The 15,891-nt window shown below is 41.8% G+C and overlaps 1 protein-coding gene across 1 annotated transcript in view; it reads left to right on the top strand.

The window, feature by feature from the left end:
- Window positions 1-15,891, top strand: part of TOX3 (TOX high mobility group box family member 3) — a 75,260-nt gene that overhangs the window by 52,181 nt on the left and 7,188 nt on the right. The window contains exon 3 of the mRNA XM_086757775.1: window positions 1,997-2,251. Coding sequence (XP_086613901.1) covers window positions 1,997-2,251 — 255 coding nt within the window. The remainder of the gene's footprint in view (window positions 1-1,996; window positions 2,252-15,891) is intronic.

The raw sequence follows: 15,891 nt of genomic DNA on the forward strand, positions 1-15,891 counted from the left end.
CCTTTTGCTCGAACAAGGAATAAAAATATGATTAAGTGTTAGCGTTCGCATTACAGCAGGAACCTAACTTTGCCATTATTGCATTACAATGTATTTAATTACAGTGTTTTTACATTAACGTGAATGCTACAGTTTTGGGCCTGAGCGCTGCTGAGCCAGAAGCCCATTTTATTTCTGTAAATAATACCTTCAGAGTCTAATCCTAGAGCACGGTCAGGCTGAGGAGTCACACGTTCCCTTTGTGTTTTCTGCCTCTGTCATGATTACTACGACCCATTTGAAAGCACCTTAAATATTTATTGAAATAATATTTCAAGTGTTAATTACAGCGGTAATGAAAACAGCCAAATGCCACATATCAAGACCGAGTGTTTATCCGTATTGTTAATGTGATATGTTAGATTTCATTAAGCAGTAATGGGGTAGCAAATGAGTCACAAATTACAGTTGCATCTGTTACTAGGCCGCATTAGTGCCAAAATAACTGCAAAAGCAGCCACGGGGTTATGTTCATTAGCCAGCCACTTCTCCGGGCCGATCCATCCTTTGTGTTTGGGAACCAAGGGGTCCGCGGGAAGAAACACGCGCACCTTTTGTCACGTAGCAGCGGGGAAGTCGAACCTCTCCCTGGGCCAGCCCCAGCTTTCCCATCCAGAATGCAGTCCGAGGCTCGCCGATCCGGCGGGACGGGGAGAGTCCCGGCAGATGACGGCACCGCAGACTGGAGCGGTCTGGGACCTCATCATTTCTGGTGTGAGCCCAGTAATGACAGCTGACAGGTTCTATATGCAAGCGGAGGTTTTTCTTGTGTTTTGCTTTCCATCTCCTCTCCCGCAGTTATTAATTTATATCATCATTAACAGTTTGAAGGATGACAATTTGCAGCAGTTAATGAGATCTTTCACTGAACATATCATTTTTAAATTAACTGGCATTAAGTCACTCTTTCAAACAACGTAAATAATACATAAAACAATTCTTCTCCCCGCTCCCCCCCCGGCTCGAATCCTGAGCTAATGCAAACAAACAAATCCCAGAGCAGCCTTGCATGTCCAGAACAAGACAAGGGTGCCTATTTTAGGATTGCCAACTGCCCAGTTTCATCAAGACAGTCCTGATTTGGGTACATTTAAAATGGCCTAATTTCAGGCGCTGAATTTCTATTATTAAGTAGCACTGGACCTGAAATAATGTACGAAAGTTCATTTAACTCACAAGAAATTTGAATGAGCATCGCTCATTTGTTTCTCAAACAAAAGTCAGCGACGTTGAGGCCAGATACAGACTCTACGTGAAGGAAGATTATCTTTGACAGACACGTGCACGCGTACAGACCCTGAAGATAACTGGCAGTAAATGTTTTTGCTCAAGGCGTCTTAACAGGTGTTTAGTTGGTAACAAAGCCACTGTTCAAACAAAGCTGGCCGGCTGCGGGAAGCTGCCGTAACCGCCCTCCCTTTTCTAGGCGTGTCGCTCCTCCAAATTACAACCCTTGGTCAAGAGGGATGGAAACGAAATAAACACCCGAATTACAGTGATTCGTGTTTATTAGTGGGTAAAAAAGAAACAAAAGACGTGAGATGGTCAGTGCTGAGTTAATGCGGTGCGTGCGCTACAAAATTGTGGGTATTTTATGAAGCACGAGAGTGGTGTAAACTGTTTGTGCTGTTTTACTCACATATCAATAAAGCGGCAATTTGTTATACAGCCAAATCCAGTGTAGCTGATATGCAGACTAACAACAAAGACAGATGTTGCTAATTAAGCACGCATTAAAAAACTGTTAATACTGATACTCCATTAAAGCCGTATGATAATGAGACTTAAATCTTTAATCAGAATGATCCACAAACCTCTTCAGTGTATGAAACTGAAAAATTTAGTTGCGTGTAGAGTTTGCGTTTGAGAACAAACCAGGGTTTGGACTGCAGGTCTGGTAGTGGGTGCTGAGGGCAGTGTCCCCTAACGTGCTTTGCCTTGTCCTGTCCTTTTCCAGCAGACGTTCCATACGCCAAGCCTTGGGGACGAGGAGTTCGAAATCCCACCTATTACCCCCCCGCCCGAGGCGGACCCTGCCCTGGGGATGGCGGATATCCTGCTGCCCTTTCAGGGCCTTGGTGACCAGCTGCCTGCGCAAGGAAATGAATTTACACCTCAGTTTCCCCCCCAGAGCTTGGATCTTCCCTCGATTACAATATCCCGAAATCTGGCGGAGCAAGACGGCGTCATCCACAGCAACGGATTGCATATGGTAGGTCCATTTTTTTGTGGTTTTCTGTTGTCTAATATTGTCTGTCAAAGCACAGTAATGTAGATTTGAGTCATCAATCAGCTTTAATTGATCTCTCAGAAGATCTGTGTGATTTCTTGGTGGTGTAGAACTGACCAAGCGTTTGCCAATGTTCTGTATTACGTGCAGGCGTATTCTGTATGAACGATGACACGTGTTGTCAGCGTTACACACCAAACAATGAGATGCTGTTATTCAGTTCCCTAAGGCAGCTGGCAAACAGTTAAGGGTTTAATATTGGTGGGTTCAGGAAGATAAACATGGTTGTTAATGTACAGTGCGATGCTATAGTGCGTGTGAACAGATCTGTTGTGAAGAAGCAGTCAAGCTTTATAAACACAGAATTTTAATTTTGAGAATGGACTTGGAAGCCCATATCCTTGGGCATCATGTGCATCCCATGTGCTGCTGAATTTCCAAAATGCATACAGTTGACACTGGCATCAAGAGTTGAAAGACTGTGATGTTGGCCAGGGCGAACTACGGGACTTACAAGGAATTGCTTGTCTGTATTTCAAGTATAGACTCCACATCTGTCAGCCATTGAGATATTTCAAAAGTGCAGTGTTGAGAGTAGCTCAGAAAGGGAGCCAGACATGGTATGCCAGCAGTGAAAAAGCATGTATTTCCCTATATTCTGTATGTTCTGTGGGCAAAATCCTTAAAAATTGAAAATGTTGGTTTGTTGGGTTTTTTTTAAGCTCATAATGGAAGTGATAGGGATATATTACCTTGACCATACTCAGAAATACAGAGCCATAAAAAGGCTTTGTTCTGTCTGGTGCTCTTACTGACCGTAGAGTCTATGGCAGGTTGGGCCCTTTCTCCTGTTCCTGGGCTGTTTCTGACCCCTGCTGAACGGGCAGAGCCGATCGGGGTGTGGGGAGGGGCTGAGTGACGGGGACTTCTAGGCTAATTCCAATTATTGTTCCTGTTAATTAGACCGATCAAAACTGAGGCTGTATGGAGTCTTCTCCAGAATCCCTACACGCTGTGTGGCTGTGACCTCTGTGGGAAGGTAGACAGGGCGGTTTCCACGTTCCTGTTGTATTTCCCTCTCAGCTTTGGGGGATCTCCCTGCTTGGATTTGTCTAAGCGTTGTGCGGTAACGTTCGTACTCGCAGTGATGAGGCACTGCTGTGAGTCGGTTTGTCACACTTAGCATTTTAAGCTCAATGGTTAAGATTAGAATTAGTTTCTGTATTGCATATTGAAGATAGAGTGAATGTTTAGCTTGAACAGATATTTTACATCAACTGTATTTTTTCCAATTAGATGTTTTATGCAGGACCTTTTGCTAAACTTGGTGTAGTGAAAATACAGATTTACTGCTGGACTGTAATAAAGGTCATCATGTTGTCATCTTGTGGTTTTGTGTAAATCTTTTTTTTTTCTTTTTTATTATTCTGGCAAGGATAAATTAATTAAAGATTTACAAGTGAACATGCAGCAAATATTTCTCTGGAATTCTACACGCTGCTGCCTTCATTGCAAATTCGAGGTCACCAAGAGTACCTAGCACTAATAGAGAATTAAGGACAAACTGCTTGCTACTGAGGAGGTACAGAATTCACGAATTCCATAAATACAAAGCAGGAGTTGCCTAGAACAGGCCTTGAAGGTTATGATACTTCTTTTCAGATCCCATTTTGCGTGGGATTTTGTTTGCACTGGACACGTTGGGTGACTACTGAAGAAAGGTCAGATTAGTGAAACCTGAGAGTCAGGAGTGTTATACTTGAAAACTAAAGTAATGGAGTGTGTGCACACTGAATCCAATGAAACTTGCTCAGAAATATGTTGTAGATATTGTGGGCTGGATCAGTTTTGTCTTACGTGTATGAATATCCCCTCAATGTTATCAGCTCTGGAGAAGAGGAGGCTCCGGGGAGACCTTACAGCAGCCTTCCAGTACCTAAAGGGGGCTGCAGGAAAGATGGAGAGAGACTCTTCAGCAGGGCCTGTTGTGATAGGACAAGGGGTGATGGTTTTAAAATAGAGGGAGGTAGATTCATATTAGATATTAGGAGAAAATTTTTTACACTGAGGGTGGAGGAACACTGTCCAAGGTTGCCCAGAGAGGTGGTGGATGCGCTGTCCCTGGAAACGTTCAAGGCCAGGTTGGCCGGGGCTCTGAGCAACCTGATCTGGTTGGAGATGTCCCTGCTTCTTGCAGGGGGGTTGGGCTGGATGACCTTTGAAGGTCCCTCCCAACCCAAACCATTCCATGATTCTAAGTGGTTTGTAACCTGACCCAGTTTTGCCTTTTCATTTTGTGTCGTTTAACTGAATGTGATTCTTCCATGAGTTTGGCTGCAGGGAATTGGTGAGGAGTTCTGTGATTTCATACGGATGAGCCGCATAGAGAGGCTCGTGTGTCAGACATTTCCCCACAACTGCCTGACTTGTTTTATACCGTGAGATGGAGTGACCCCTGCCATTGTATCTCTTCTGCTCATAAATGCTGGGTAGCTTCAGGAAGTATAAAAACGTTAACAGAGGGTTTTTGCATAGGTTTCCCCTGAACTCACATAGCTCTCTTTAGTACTCAAATTTTCCAGCAGTTAATCTGTATTTCAAAAATAGAAAATGAAAACATTATATCATATTTTATGTGAAAAATGTGCACTTTATTAAACTGGTAAATATTTATTAATAATATTAGAATCCATCTTTAAATTAGACATTTCATGAATTACCTTGCCTTGAGCTATAAAAACTTTATTGCAGCAATAAAAAAAATGTAAAGGAGGCATTTTGACTATGAAATTTCATTTCATGGTCAATTGAATTTACTATATCTGAAAGAACTAAAGATGGGGTTGTAAAATAATTACGATGTTCGTATACACTTACAGAACAATGTTCTTATCCAGCGATACTAGGATAGCCTTATTTAAAGGCTGTATTAATAGTGTGTTGCTAATCACTAAAGCTTCTTTAGCTGAATACAAACTTAAATTATTTCAATATGAGCTGCGTTGAGTTTATTGGTGATCGTGTGAAGCGTTAGAGAGCTTTACTGTAAGCAATATTTAACTTAGATAAATGCAGTCCTACCCTGTTGAAAAGTCCACTAGAAGAATTTCACCTTGAAGAAATGTCATGAGATTTTAAATCACAAATGTTGAAAAAATAAAATGGGCTTGGACAGAATTATGATTAATACTGTGTGTCTTTGGTTTTCTCTACGTACTACCTGACATGTTCACCTATAAACTTGAATGCAGAATTGCCAGAGGCATGGTTAAAAATAGGTTATGTCAAGGTGCTCCTGTGTCTCCCTTAGGGTATGGAGTTGGGTAGCTGCCTCGTAATACTTCTGCAAGTATCTCACATATTTCCCCCAGGAAGAGCAAAAACAAAAACAAAAAAAAATCTTTTTTTTTTTTTTTTAACGTCTTCTTTGTATGCTATTCTATTTGAAAAAAAAATCATTCATGGTGCAAGAAGGATACTTATTCTTGGAATAAATGTAGCCGAGCAATTATTAGAAGATGGTATTGATGAATTAACAACTGTTCATACTGTTAAGAGCAAGGTAGGGTTTTTTTCTCGTACACCGGAGCCAGATCCAGCACACTGGTGATGCTACGGAAAGAGTGACAATTTGTCACAGTGCTGATTAACTTCATTATTATTGGCAACAAACACATCACATTTATCTTACTTAGCAGCATTTTTCTACATTTAAAAGCAGATAACAGCCACAAAAAGAGATCAAATGGAGGCAGTTTGATTAATTTTCGTGTTTGAATAATACGGAAATAAAATCCTGATGCTCAAAAATGAGTCACTGAGAAATGGAGTGCCAATGTACATTTGACTTCAAAGAACACATGGATTTACATGATGCAAATATTCTCCCTGTAAATACCCAAATGTAAATAAGTGGAAATCAACAGCGATATCCTTATTAAAAATCAACCCCCAATATTTTATATTAATGCTCTGTTTTCCTTTGAGCTGGCCACAGAAAAATTATTTTAATCTGCAAACTGTGGCAATTCTGTAAGACTCCAAGTTGTGCTCCTGAGGGTTCCTTTTTTTAACACCTCTCTATAATCTGCCCAGCCTGCTGAGTAGCATTGACATCAGTAGTACATCAATTTCAGAAAGTGGATTATTTTTACTAGACAGCTATTGTGACATATTGGGTCAGTCATAAATGAAAGATATTCATGCAAGCATGCAATACTTGTAATGAAGTCTCACTCTGACCTTCTGTATGATTGATTCTGTAATTTAGTTTTCTCAGGCAGTGCCTGAAATGAAATGAAATCATGTTGAACAAGTTTTGAATACCCACAGTGCACCAGGAGAAGAAAAATCTGCAGCCCCAGAGGCTTGAGAGAGAGCAGCTGAACGATTTATCTCCATGCTATTATAGCCTTTGCCAGCATTCAACATTTCTTTTTTTTTTTTCCCTTTTTTTTTTTTTTTTCTTATTTGGCTTAAGTACTTAATTCTGCAGGTAGCTGTAAATGGGAAAATAAAATGCTGTTCAGATTTAAAATGACAGGACAGGAGTATGTGCAGGGGACTGATAAAATATCTTGAATAGAACTGACCTTTCATGTAGCTGAAAGTTACTGGGGGATTCATCCTCATAATTACCATATAGATTATTTTTATTTCTTTCCTGCAATGAAACATTTCAGAGAGCAGTAGTGCTGATTGAATGAAAATTGAACTTGTTAACATTCTTTTCAGCTTAGCCTGTTGTACATAACAGAAGGTTAGCTTTGATGAATTTCACAATTCCCTTTCTGATAGCGAGGAAACAGACAGTAAAATAATTGTCTCTTTTCAGTCTGATTTTTTCTTTTATTCAAATAAGTACAGAAGTTACCAAAACAGACTGATAATTTTACATACGTTGCTCCCTGTATGACTTACGCCGCTCGAGAAAAATGTGCTCCCCGTTTGATGAAGACTTGAGCCGCTTTGTGTTGTGTGATTGCTGCGGTGCCGTCGGTGCGTTCAGGATTCCGCGCGGATAAGGCTAATTCGTGGTGGAGTACGCCCGGCTTTAATTACAGCCCTGCTTGGGAGTGGCACTGCGCTCAAACCGAAGGCGTGATGGCGGCGGTTGCTTTTATTTCGAGAAGAGACTTTTAAAATTAATGGCTCAATGACGTGGCTCTAAAAAGCCGAGTTGCGAATTTGAGCTTATTAAAGGCTGCATGCGATAAATACTATTAGTGTTTTAAAACAGTGATGCCTTTTACTTAAAGGTCCAAGTCTTTTTTAGCAACTTAAATTCCCCCATTACTAATTAACTTGTGATTAATAGAATAACAGAAGATTCAAAGCTTTACGAGTCGCTTTAAAATTGGCAGAAGACAGTTATTTCACTATTTACCTGTGTGCCTCTGATTTATCTGTTTAATTTTCCTTTCCAAAGAAACTTGTTTGTAAATCACTTTCAATATCCAGTCCGTAATCTCCTATCTAGATGGCACGGAGTCGGTTTTCAATTAATACAGCGTTATAACAACATTGTTTAACGTGTTGCAGATGAAGCAGTTATTTCATGGGTCATTAGTGTGTTTAACGCCTGGAACGGTCTGTTAAAACAAGCCCTTGGTATTGTTGTGAACATGTTTATTGTCATCTTTAATACAAAACAGGCAACTGATTCTGGAAGGTTTTAATTATACATTTATAGGAGTAGCAACTATCCTTACTAGAAAGAGAGATTATCTTCAGAGTTTTCTTATTTCTACTTTTTTAATTACTACAGTGGATTAGTAAACTCAAGTTTTTGATCAACAATGTTAGTCTGGTTTGTACTGGACTTTCCCAGCAGAAATGGTAGCTGTTACCACCATGGTTTTTAATAATTTCTGGTACCAAGAAAAATCAATCTCAAACCTAGTCAATCCCAAATTAGATCATAGAATCATAGAATGGTTAGGGTTGGAAGGGACCTTCAAAGGTCATCTAGTCCAACCCCCCTGCAAGGAGCAGGGACATCTCCAACCAGATCAGGTTGCTCAGAGCCTCATCCAGCCTGGCCTTGAACATTTCCAGAGATGGGGCATCCACCACCTTTCTGGGCAACCTGGGACAGTGTTCTATAACTCGCATCGTAAAAATTTTTTTTCCTAATTTCTAATCTAAATCTACCCCCCTCTATTTTGAAACCATTACCCCTCGTCCTATTGCAACAGGCCCTACTAAACAGCCTTTCCCCATCTTTCTTGTAGGCCCCCTTGAATGGTGCTCTGGTGGCTCCCATCAGAGACGCTTGGCCATCTACAGAACCTTTGCAGTGGTGGCAGACACTTTGGGAGGTTAGACCTTCAGGACTCCGTTGGGTTGTTGTTGCCCGCCGATCTGAGCTGTGTGCTCTGCTGATGAACTTTCAAGTCTTTTCAGAGAGAATTTTTTTTTTAATTGGTGCATAGTTAAATATTTTATTTTGCGTCTAATGATGCGGTTGTGCATTTTGTAGTTACCTTTCCGAGAGCACGTGTGCGTGGCACGTGGGGCCTTGGGGGAAGGTGGACAATGGACTGAAAATCCTGGGGGCAGCGGTTGCTTCTGCGCAGAAACCACACACTACGACTTTAACATGGTTTGAAGATGGTGCTAGCCTGATGATGTACTAAATAACAGGGTTTTAACAGTGTGTGGGTCTTCGTGTCCTCAGTGACATTGCACTACTCGGTGTGGATAATACAGTCACTTTTCCGAGAGACGTGCTCTTCCCTCCTTCCTCATCAACTCAGATGCAATGAGCCATCTGTTAATGAGCTGTTGTGGTTGGAGGAGGAAACGTGCCCTGGTGTTCTCAACAATAGGCAACTCGTAGTAACTGCCAGAAAGGTTCTGTCCGCAGCAAACAAAGTGGCAGTGGCTGCCAGGGACACCTGTCTGAATAGCAGGTACTGCTGGTGCTAAAATTTTTTTTTTAAATAATTTTTAAAAATTAAAAAATTATGCAAGTGGGTTGTTATATTACCTACTGAGATATGTAAGGGACTTCTGCTCAAAAGAGGAGAGACACAGTAACATGGGCAGAACAGTTTAGGCAAAAATAACTGTGGCTATTTTGTATTAATAATGCCTAAATCGCGATCCATCAGCTCCAGAAAATATTGTGAGGTGCCATGTGAATGGGTGGAAAATGATCCACCCCACAGGGAAAGCTCTTGGGAGCTGGAGCGGAAGCTGAACCTCTGATATTCCCAAGAACTGAGCTCAGAAGGAACGTGGACACCTGTGACCGTGGACAGTAGTGGTGCGTTAAGCCTGGGCCATGGCTTTAAGCTCTTCTGCCTCCTGAGTTTAGACTCTGAAACCAGGTGTGAGCAAACCCTGGCCTGCTGCTTTCCTTAGCCAGCCAAATGAGGCAGATGCTGCAGCTGGTCTGAATGTCTTCTGCCTGGCCAAAGGCCTTGCTGGGTCCAGCCTCATCCGTGGGTGACTTGAAAGCTTCCTTTGAAATTCCTCCTGTTCTCTGCATTATCACCAAGTTGGACAGCTTACCCAATTCTCAGCTTCCCCTTCGAGTTCTCAAGCTGTAAAAGGAATATTGCGTCTCTGTAGAGCTTTAAATTATTCTGTGCTGCCGGCTAGCTGAAGGAAAAATACCTGGCTCTGGTAATACAGAAGATAAGACCTACTTTTCTGATTTGCTTTAAAAAACAACAAGCAAACAAACAAAGAGAACCCAAACAAAAGACCCTACCCCCAAAAAAACCCCGTAGTAAAAAATACCCGCCCGCAAACCTTAGCTACCAACACTTGTAGCAGTTTTTAAACAAACAAATGCTGTGTAACCCCCAAGCCTGTCCCCCCCAATTCCTTGCACAATTTTTGTTCCCTTTGATAATGTTTGTTCGTTGTCATGCTTCCTCACCGTCTCTCCCCACGTTGCGTACCGCATAATCAGGACTTTTGAAGTTTGCCTTTGATTCAGTAGCTGGAGCACCTGAAGCTGCAGGGGTTGTAACAAAACTGCTAACAGCATTTATCTGACGTTCTGGGACTTAATTTTAACGATGCGGGGTTTGTTTGCACTGTGCCTGCGCCGTTTGCGTACGGCAGACCTCAGCTTCGATTGCTGATTTGGGCGGAAGCTCCTCATCGGATCAGAGCCCAGATCTGTGATCCGAGTCACGCACGTGTTGTGGTCATTGTGGTTGTTGGACGGGGCTCTGAGCAACCTGATCTGGTTGGAGATGTCCCTGCTCCTGGCAGGGGGGTTGGACTGGGTGGGCTTTGAAGGTCCCTTCCAACCCAAACCATTTTGTGATCCTGTGATTTTGTTAGAGATAGCTGCGCATGCTGTGAATGAGCTGGTACCAGTAGAGGCCGCAGAGGAACCCAGTCCTGGCGCCCAGAGCGGTGTCAGTCTGGTGGGCGCCCAGGCTGGTTGGCCCTGTCCCTTGCCCCCTTCTTGCTTGGAACCTCATCTCTGAGGTGGTGCTGCCCTGCCCGGCCTAGGCCTGCCCCTACAGCCCAGACCCTAAATGTCGTTCTGCAGAAGAAATGGCTTTGACTTGTGGTTTGGTGGCCACACGGCACACTTGCCCACCCCCGTGACAGGTCAGGCTGGATGCTCCGAAGGAAGCACTGCGTGGGGGAGTGTGAGGAGCACCAGCTGCGCGAGGGGCTGCTGCAAACGTGGCTGCAGACCAGACCCCAAAGAAAAACAAGGAAGAGTAAATCAGAAAGATTTAAATAAAAAACATTGAACTAACTTGGAGGTTGCAGCCATGTAAGAAAATTCTATCGTATCACAGGAGATGGATTCCAGAGTCATCTGAGATTGCCAGAACAAAAGGAGATAGTTGCTCTGTTTTGAGGAATAAATCTGTGGGTCCTCATGTTTGTTGGGTTTGGTTTGTGGGTTTGTTTTTTTTTTTTTCTCTTCATATCCCTTCTATGGTTTATGTACTCTGAATGTGTGAACAGAAAACAGAGTAATTCCTGATGAATTGGGACTGGGGGAGCACAGAGACCAAGGAGTTGCATGTTCTTCGTGTTCTTCAAGCAGCAGAATCTGCGTAGGCCTCCTGTCACCAACCGATCTTTTGGACCCAGCTGCAGACCTAATTTTTATTATGTACCGGCGTGCACTGTTCATTGTAGCCTTTATTTGGGAATTAAACTAGGTAAGGTTTACTTTTCTATGGAGATATGGAGCAAAATTTTCTCATTGCCAGAGAAAAGAAGCTGCTGCTTGTAGTGGATCTTCCGATAACTGGGATTTGACAGATCTATTACTGGTGGCAGTGTCTGAGGAGGGGAGAGGAAGGACACTTCTTCAGCGGTGGCACTACCAAGTGCCACTGGTGTTCTGTTGAGTACAGATTTAATCTCTGACAGAGGAAAGCATCCTGTTAGTTTGATTTGTTTTGATTGGCAGTGAATTCCAATCTTGTAAAAATTTAGATTAATGGATTCTTTTATCTGTGCTTTACTTGCGGAGAAAAAGAGTGTTGAGAATTTCTTCTAGAGATATGCTGACTTGCTCAAAAGTAAAGGGAGGAATTTATAGATAGGGACAACTGACGATTTCACTCGTTACTTTGCAATGCATTTACTTCAGCTTAAATATATCCTTTAAAATATTACATCAGCTTATGTTACACTGACAGTGACAAATTCCTAAGGCAATGGAATATGTAATGTTTTAAGTCACTTTTGAAACCAGGGCACAGTGAGCATAACCGTGGATGTTGGGTTTTGCATAGTTATTTTTGTTGGCAGATTTCTCACTTTCCTTAAAAAACTAGCTCGTGTGGTACGGGGTCAGATCCCAGCCCTGCATCTTCCTGTCAGCGCTTCCCTGGGCTCCATCCTGACGTGGCTGGGAAGGGTCTTACTGGAGGTGTTGCCCGTTTAAATGATTGAAGGCTGTAGACATTAATTTTAATCAAGACTTCAGTATTATTCAAAATGCTCTAAAAAGTAATTTCCTAGTTATATTTTTAAAGATCATGTTGAATGTTCCTAGAGGTTAAAATAATATCAGGGTAGAAATCTGGGATAAAACTACTGTATGGAAACGACTCTCCAAACGCAGGGTAAGGGGAAATCGGGGCATCTCTTGATGTAATGGTTGGGTGCATTTATCTGTCAAAATAAATACTAGCTGTATTACTAGCTGTATTAACTACTGGGGACCTGATGAGTTGATAGCAGAAGAAGGAGCTATCTTTTATAACCTCAGGTTTCCCCTAGTACTCAGTGGTGTTTCACTGGCTGGCTCAGGTACAGTGAGTGTTGAACAACACCTTTGATAATACTGGATAAATTAAAGCGTGGCAGTTCACACTCTGGTTTTAAAGCCTCATTACTCTGTTGTTTGCTTTCCAGTGGCTGTTGAGGAGTTGCCATTTTACCGGTTTTGGAGAACTTACACTTTTACAAATCAAAGCAAAATAAGCTATGTGTTTGGCACTTGCCACGAGACACGTGTCCTTTGGCAGCATGACCACATATGACTTCTTTGGCATGGCTGTCTAAGTGGATTAGAATAGTTGGGAGTAGGATAGTTGGGTGGGTGGATATCCTTACGGTTCCTTTGATCAGGCCTTCTACGTGTTAAATGTTCAATGTCTTCATAGCGTGTGCTGCTGGAGCTGGGCAGGAGAGTGGTGACAGAAAGCCAATGTGCCTAGGTGCAGTCGCCGTGAATTTGTTTTGAAAAGGGAGAAGCATTTTGGACCATATTTTGCTTTTTTTTTTATCCACGTCTATAATTGAAGAGACGAGAGAGGCGGCCGGCATTCCCCTCAGTAAATGCCCCCGTCGCTTGGGTTTTTGGTAGCACCCGTGTAGGATAACCACAGAGAGGTCTGAGACAAAGCCGTTTCAGTCCACAGAGGAGTCACACAAGTTATTCCTCTTTGCTTTTCTGTTTCACGCGTTGTGTCTTTGATTGTCAAGCTGAGTAAACCAGTGGCAGAGTTTTGCCTGACGTGTGTGAACATCGACAAGCTTTGCCCAGCGTCAGTCCAAGGCTGTAAAGCAGCTCAGGCTCAGTCAAAACTTCATTCTGTCCACTTGAGAAGTTCATGAGTTTTTGTCAGGCCTCATCTGTCATTTTTGCATAACGTTCCAAAAATCCTGAATGCTCGTAATACTTGTGTATCACTTCTGCTGCTGGTTACGTTTATGTAGAAGAGCTTGAGATACTCTCTAAAATTTTCACAGTATTCTCAGTGGATTGTTTTGAATACATGAGCCTTTTCACTTTTCAGTTTTCATGTAGTAATGTAATTAGGATGTCATGTGGATGTTTTAGTGCACTCGTATTTCCATTCATGCTCCTAATATAAGATGATTTTCCTTTTTAAACATTTCTTTGATAAACATTTTGTGCATAATGAAACGCTGCTGATCCTTTTGGTTCAGTATTGGTCCTTTTAGTGTAAAGGAAAAGTAAAACATTAAATTCCCATTCCTAAATGTTTTTTTTAATATTGATTAGCCATATAACTTAAATCATTTGTTGTTATCATATGCATATGCGATGTAAATGATAAGAGATTGGAAATTATACAAAATATTTGCTTTTATATAATAGATCTTATCTGTTTGGTGCTGGGTAGCCAGTTACAAAATATTGTTGCTTCCATTTCTAGCTTTTACTGCAGTTTTAAAGATTTAAAAAAAAAAAAAAAAACTTAAAAAAATAATGAAAATATACAGAAAAGAAAAATGGGAAATAAGCGGATGAAAAAACCACGCAAGCATCAAATAGTGTCAGAAGAAGGGACAGTTAAGAACTCATGGGCTTGTGTATAAAATTAGATTCTGGGTCAGTGCAAGTCAAGAGAATTTAGTCTCAATAAAATCATAGATGCACCCGAAATGACAAGACTTGGAGTAAATTGTTTGTAACCCGTGTCATCACATTTTGTTGCCTCAGTGTAAAGGCCAGGAAGGCCTGCGTTGTGTGACAATAACGAGAGAACAAAAGCCAGCCTTTTAGGTGTAGAACACTCCAAGGAAGCACTGCCTGCAAAATAATGAAGTTAATTTCTCCGAGAGAAGGTCATTCTGATGATCTCCAGCTTTGCTTTGCTAGCAGAGTTCTTCATGCAACAGAATAATGTCTGTAAACGAAAATGAATGGAGTAATACGGAGAAAGTGATATCCTTTTACAGAAGATGCTGAATGACTTCCAGATGCCGCTGCCAATACGAGTCACAATCAGAATGACCCCGTAGTTAACGGTAGTAAATTTTCACCGAAAGGTGCCCTGAAGCAACTGGGTATGTCAGCCAACGTCTGATGTTCAGATCATTCTGTATCTAGTGCTCCACTCTTGGTACGTGTGTTTGTGGCTGAGGAACTACACTCCTTTACTGAAAATATCAAAAGTATTTAAGAACTGGAAAAAGCAACGTGGTGCGGTACGGATGATGAGCCAAGCTGGCAAGGGCTTGGAAAGCATGGGGAAAATGAGGGCGAGGCCTGGTGTGTAGCATCCGTCATCTGTTACTGGATCTAGGTGCAACGCTACGTGTACTTTCTTACTAAGAAGGACTTATTTCTTCTGTATAGGCTTCAGCAGAAAGACACATGAATGCCAAATTCAGAATTAATATGATTTATTGCTGTAGGGAAGCAGCGTACTGCAGCACTGGTACGTAAGATGGATGAGGCGGAGTGTGCCTCTTCTCTTAACACATGTATTGCTTCTGGTCCCATCCAAGAAAAGGGTTTTAGGAGCACAGAACTGCTGTCTCTGTTGAAAGAGTTGTAAATAGTAAGAGGAAAGTCACTTGAGCTAAACTTGCCTCCTTGCTGACACAGATTTTTGAAAACTGGTCTGGGCTTACCCACACTTAGAGCCCTGGGAAGGTCAGACTGCGTTGTGGAAGTCGGTGGACTGTATGCTGGGTGCTTGGCATTGCTGTTTTCTTCTGCGTCATTTCATTCAGGATCGTTGCACCTGCTACTAATTGCGATGTAGGTGATTAATAATGAAAGAGTTTTCAAAATGTGTTTTATTTCTCATGTTTCTCTCTGTTCAAACAATGGCTATGGATTAATCGGGTTGCTGGATCAATTTGTGAGGTATTTATTCTCCTCACTTACTAACTGTTTAAAAAATCTTCCTTTCTGCTTAAAAGTCCTTTCACTGTGAACTGATCTGTGTGTGGTTAAAAATAACAAAACTGAGTTGTTCATAGGAAGATTCTGGTTGACTTTACCTTCAGGCTCTCACTTGTTTTTATTTACAAAAGCGGTAAATGCTGTGCAGAGGTAGAAGACAACGTAGTTTGTGCCCTTGAGAAACGGTAGAAACGGTTTGTGTCTTTGCAGTTGCAAAATTTTCCCGGTATCATCAGTCAGCCCATTTCTCTGTTATTGGGTATAATAATCGGGGTATTTCACACCACAGCAAGAGAAGAAATGTTTTTAAATGGGGAAACGCAGGTTTTGGTCCACAAATAACAACAGAAACCAAAACCCAACCAGCCTGGGGAGAAGGGATGTCCAGGGCAAGAGTAACTGTTGCTGCATTTCATTTATTAAACACTCATTTAATTCATCAAAAAGAAACAAAACAAACTGCGAGTTGACAGGATCAGTTCTGTAAGCCTGGGACAAGAACTTTACCTGATAA

This window comes from Chlamydotis macqueenii, chromosome 13 (genome assembly GCF_036417535.1).
Source record: "Chlamydotis macqueenii isolate bChlMac1 chromosome 13, bChlMac1.mat, whole genome shotgun sequence".
NCBI lineage: Eukaryota > Metazoa > Chordata > Aves > Otidiformes > Otididae > Chlamydotis > Chlamydotis macqueenii.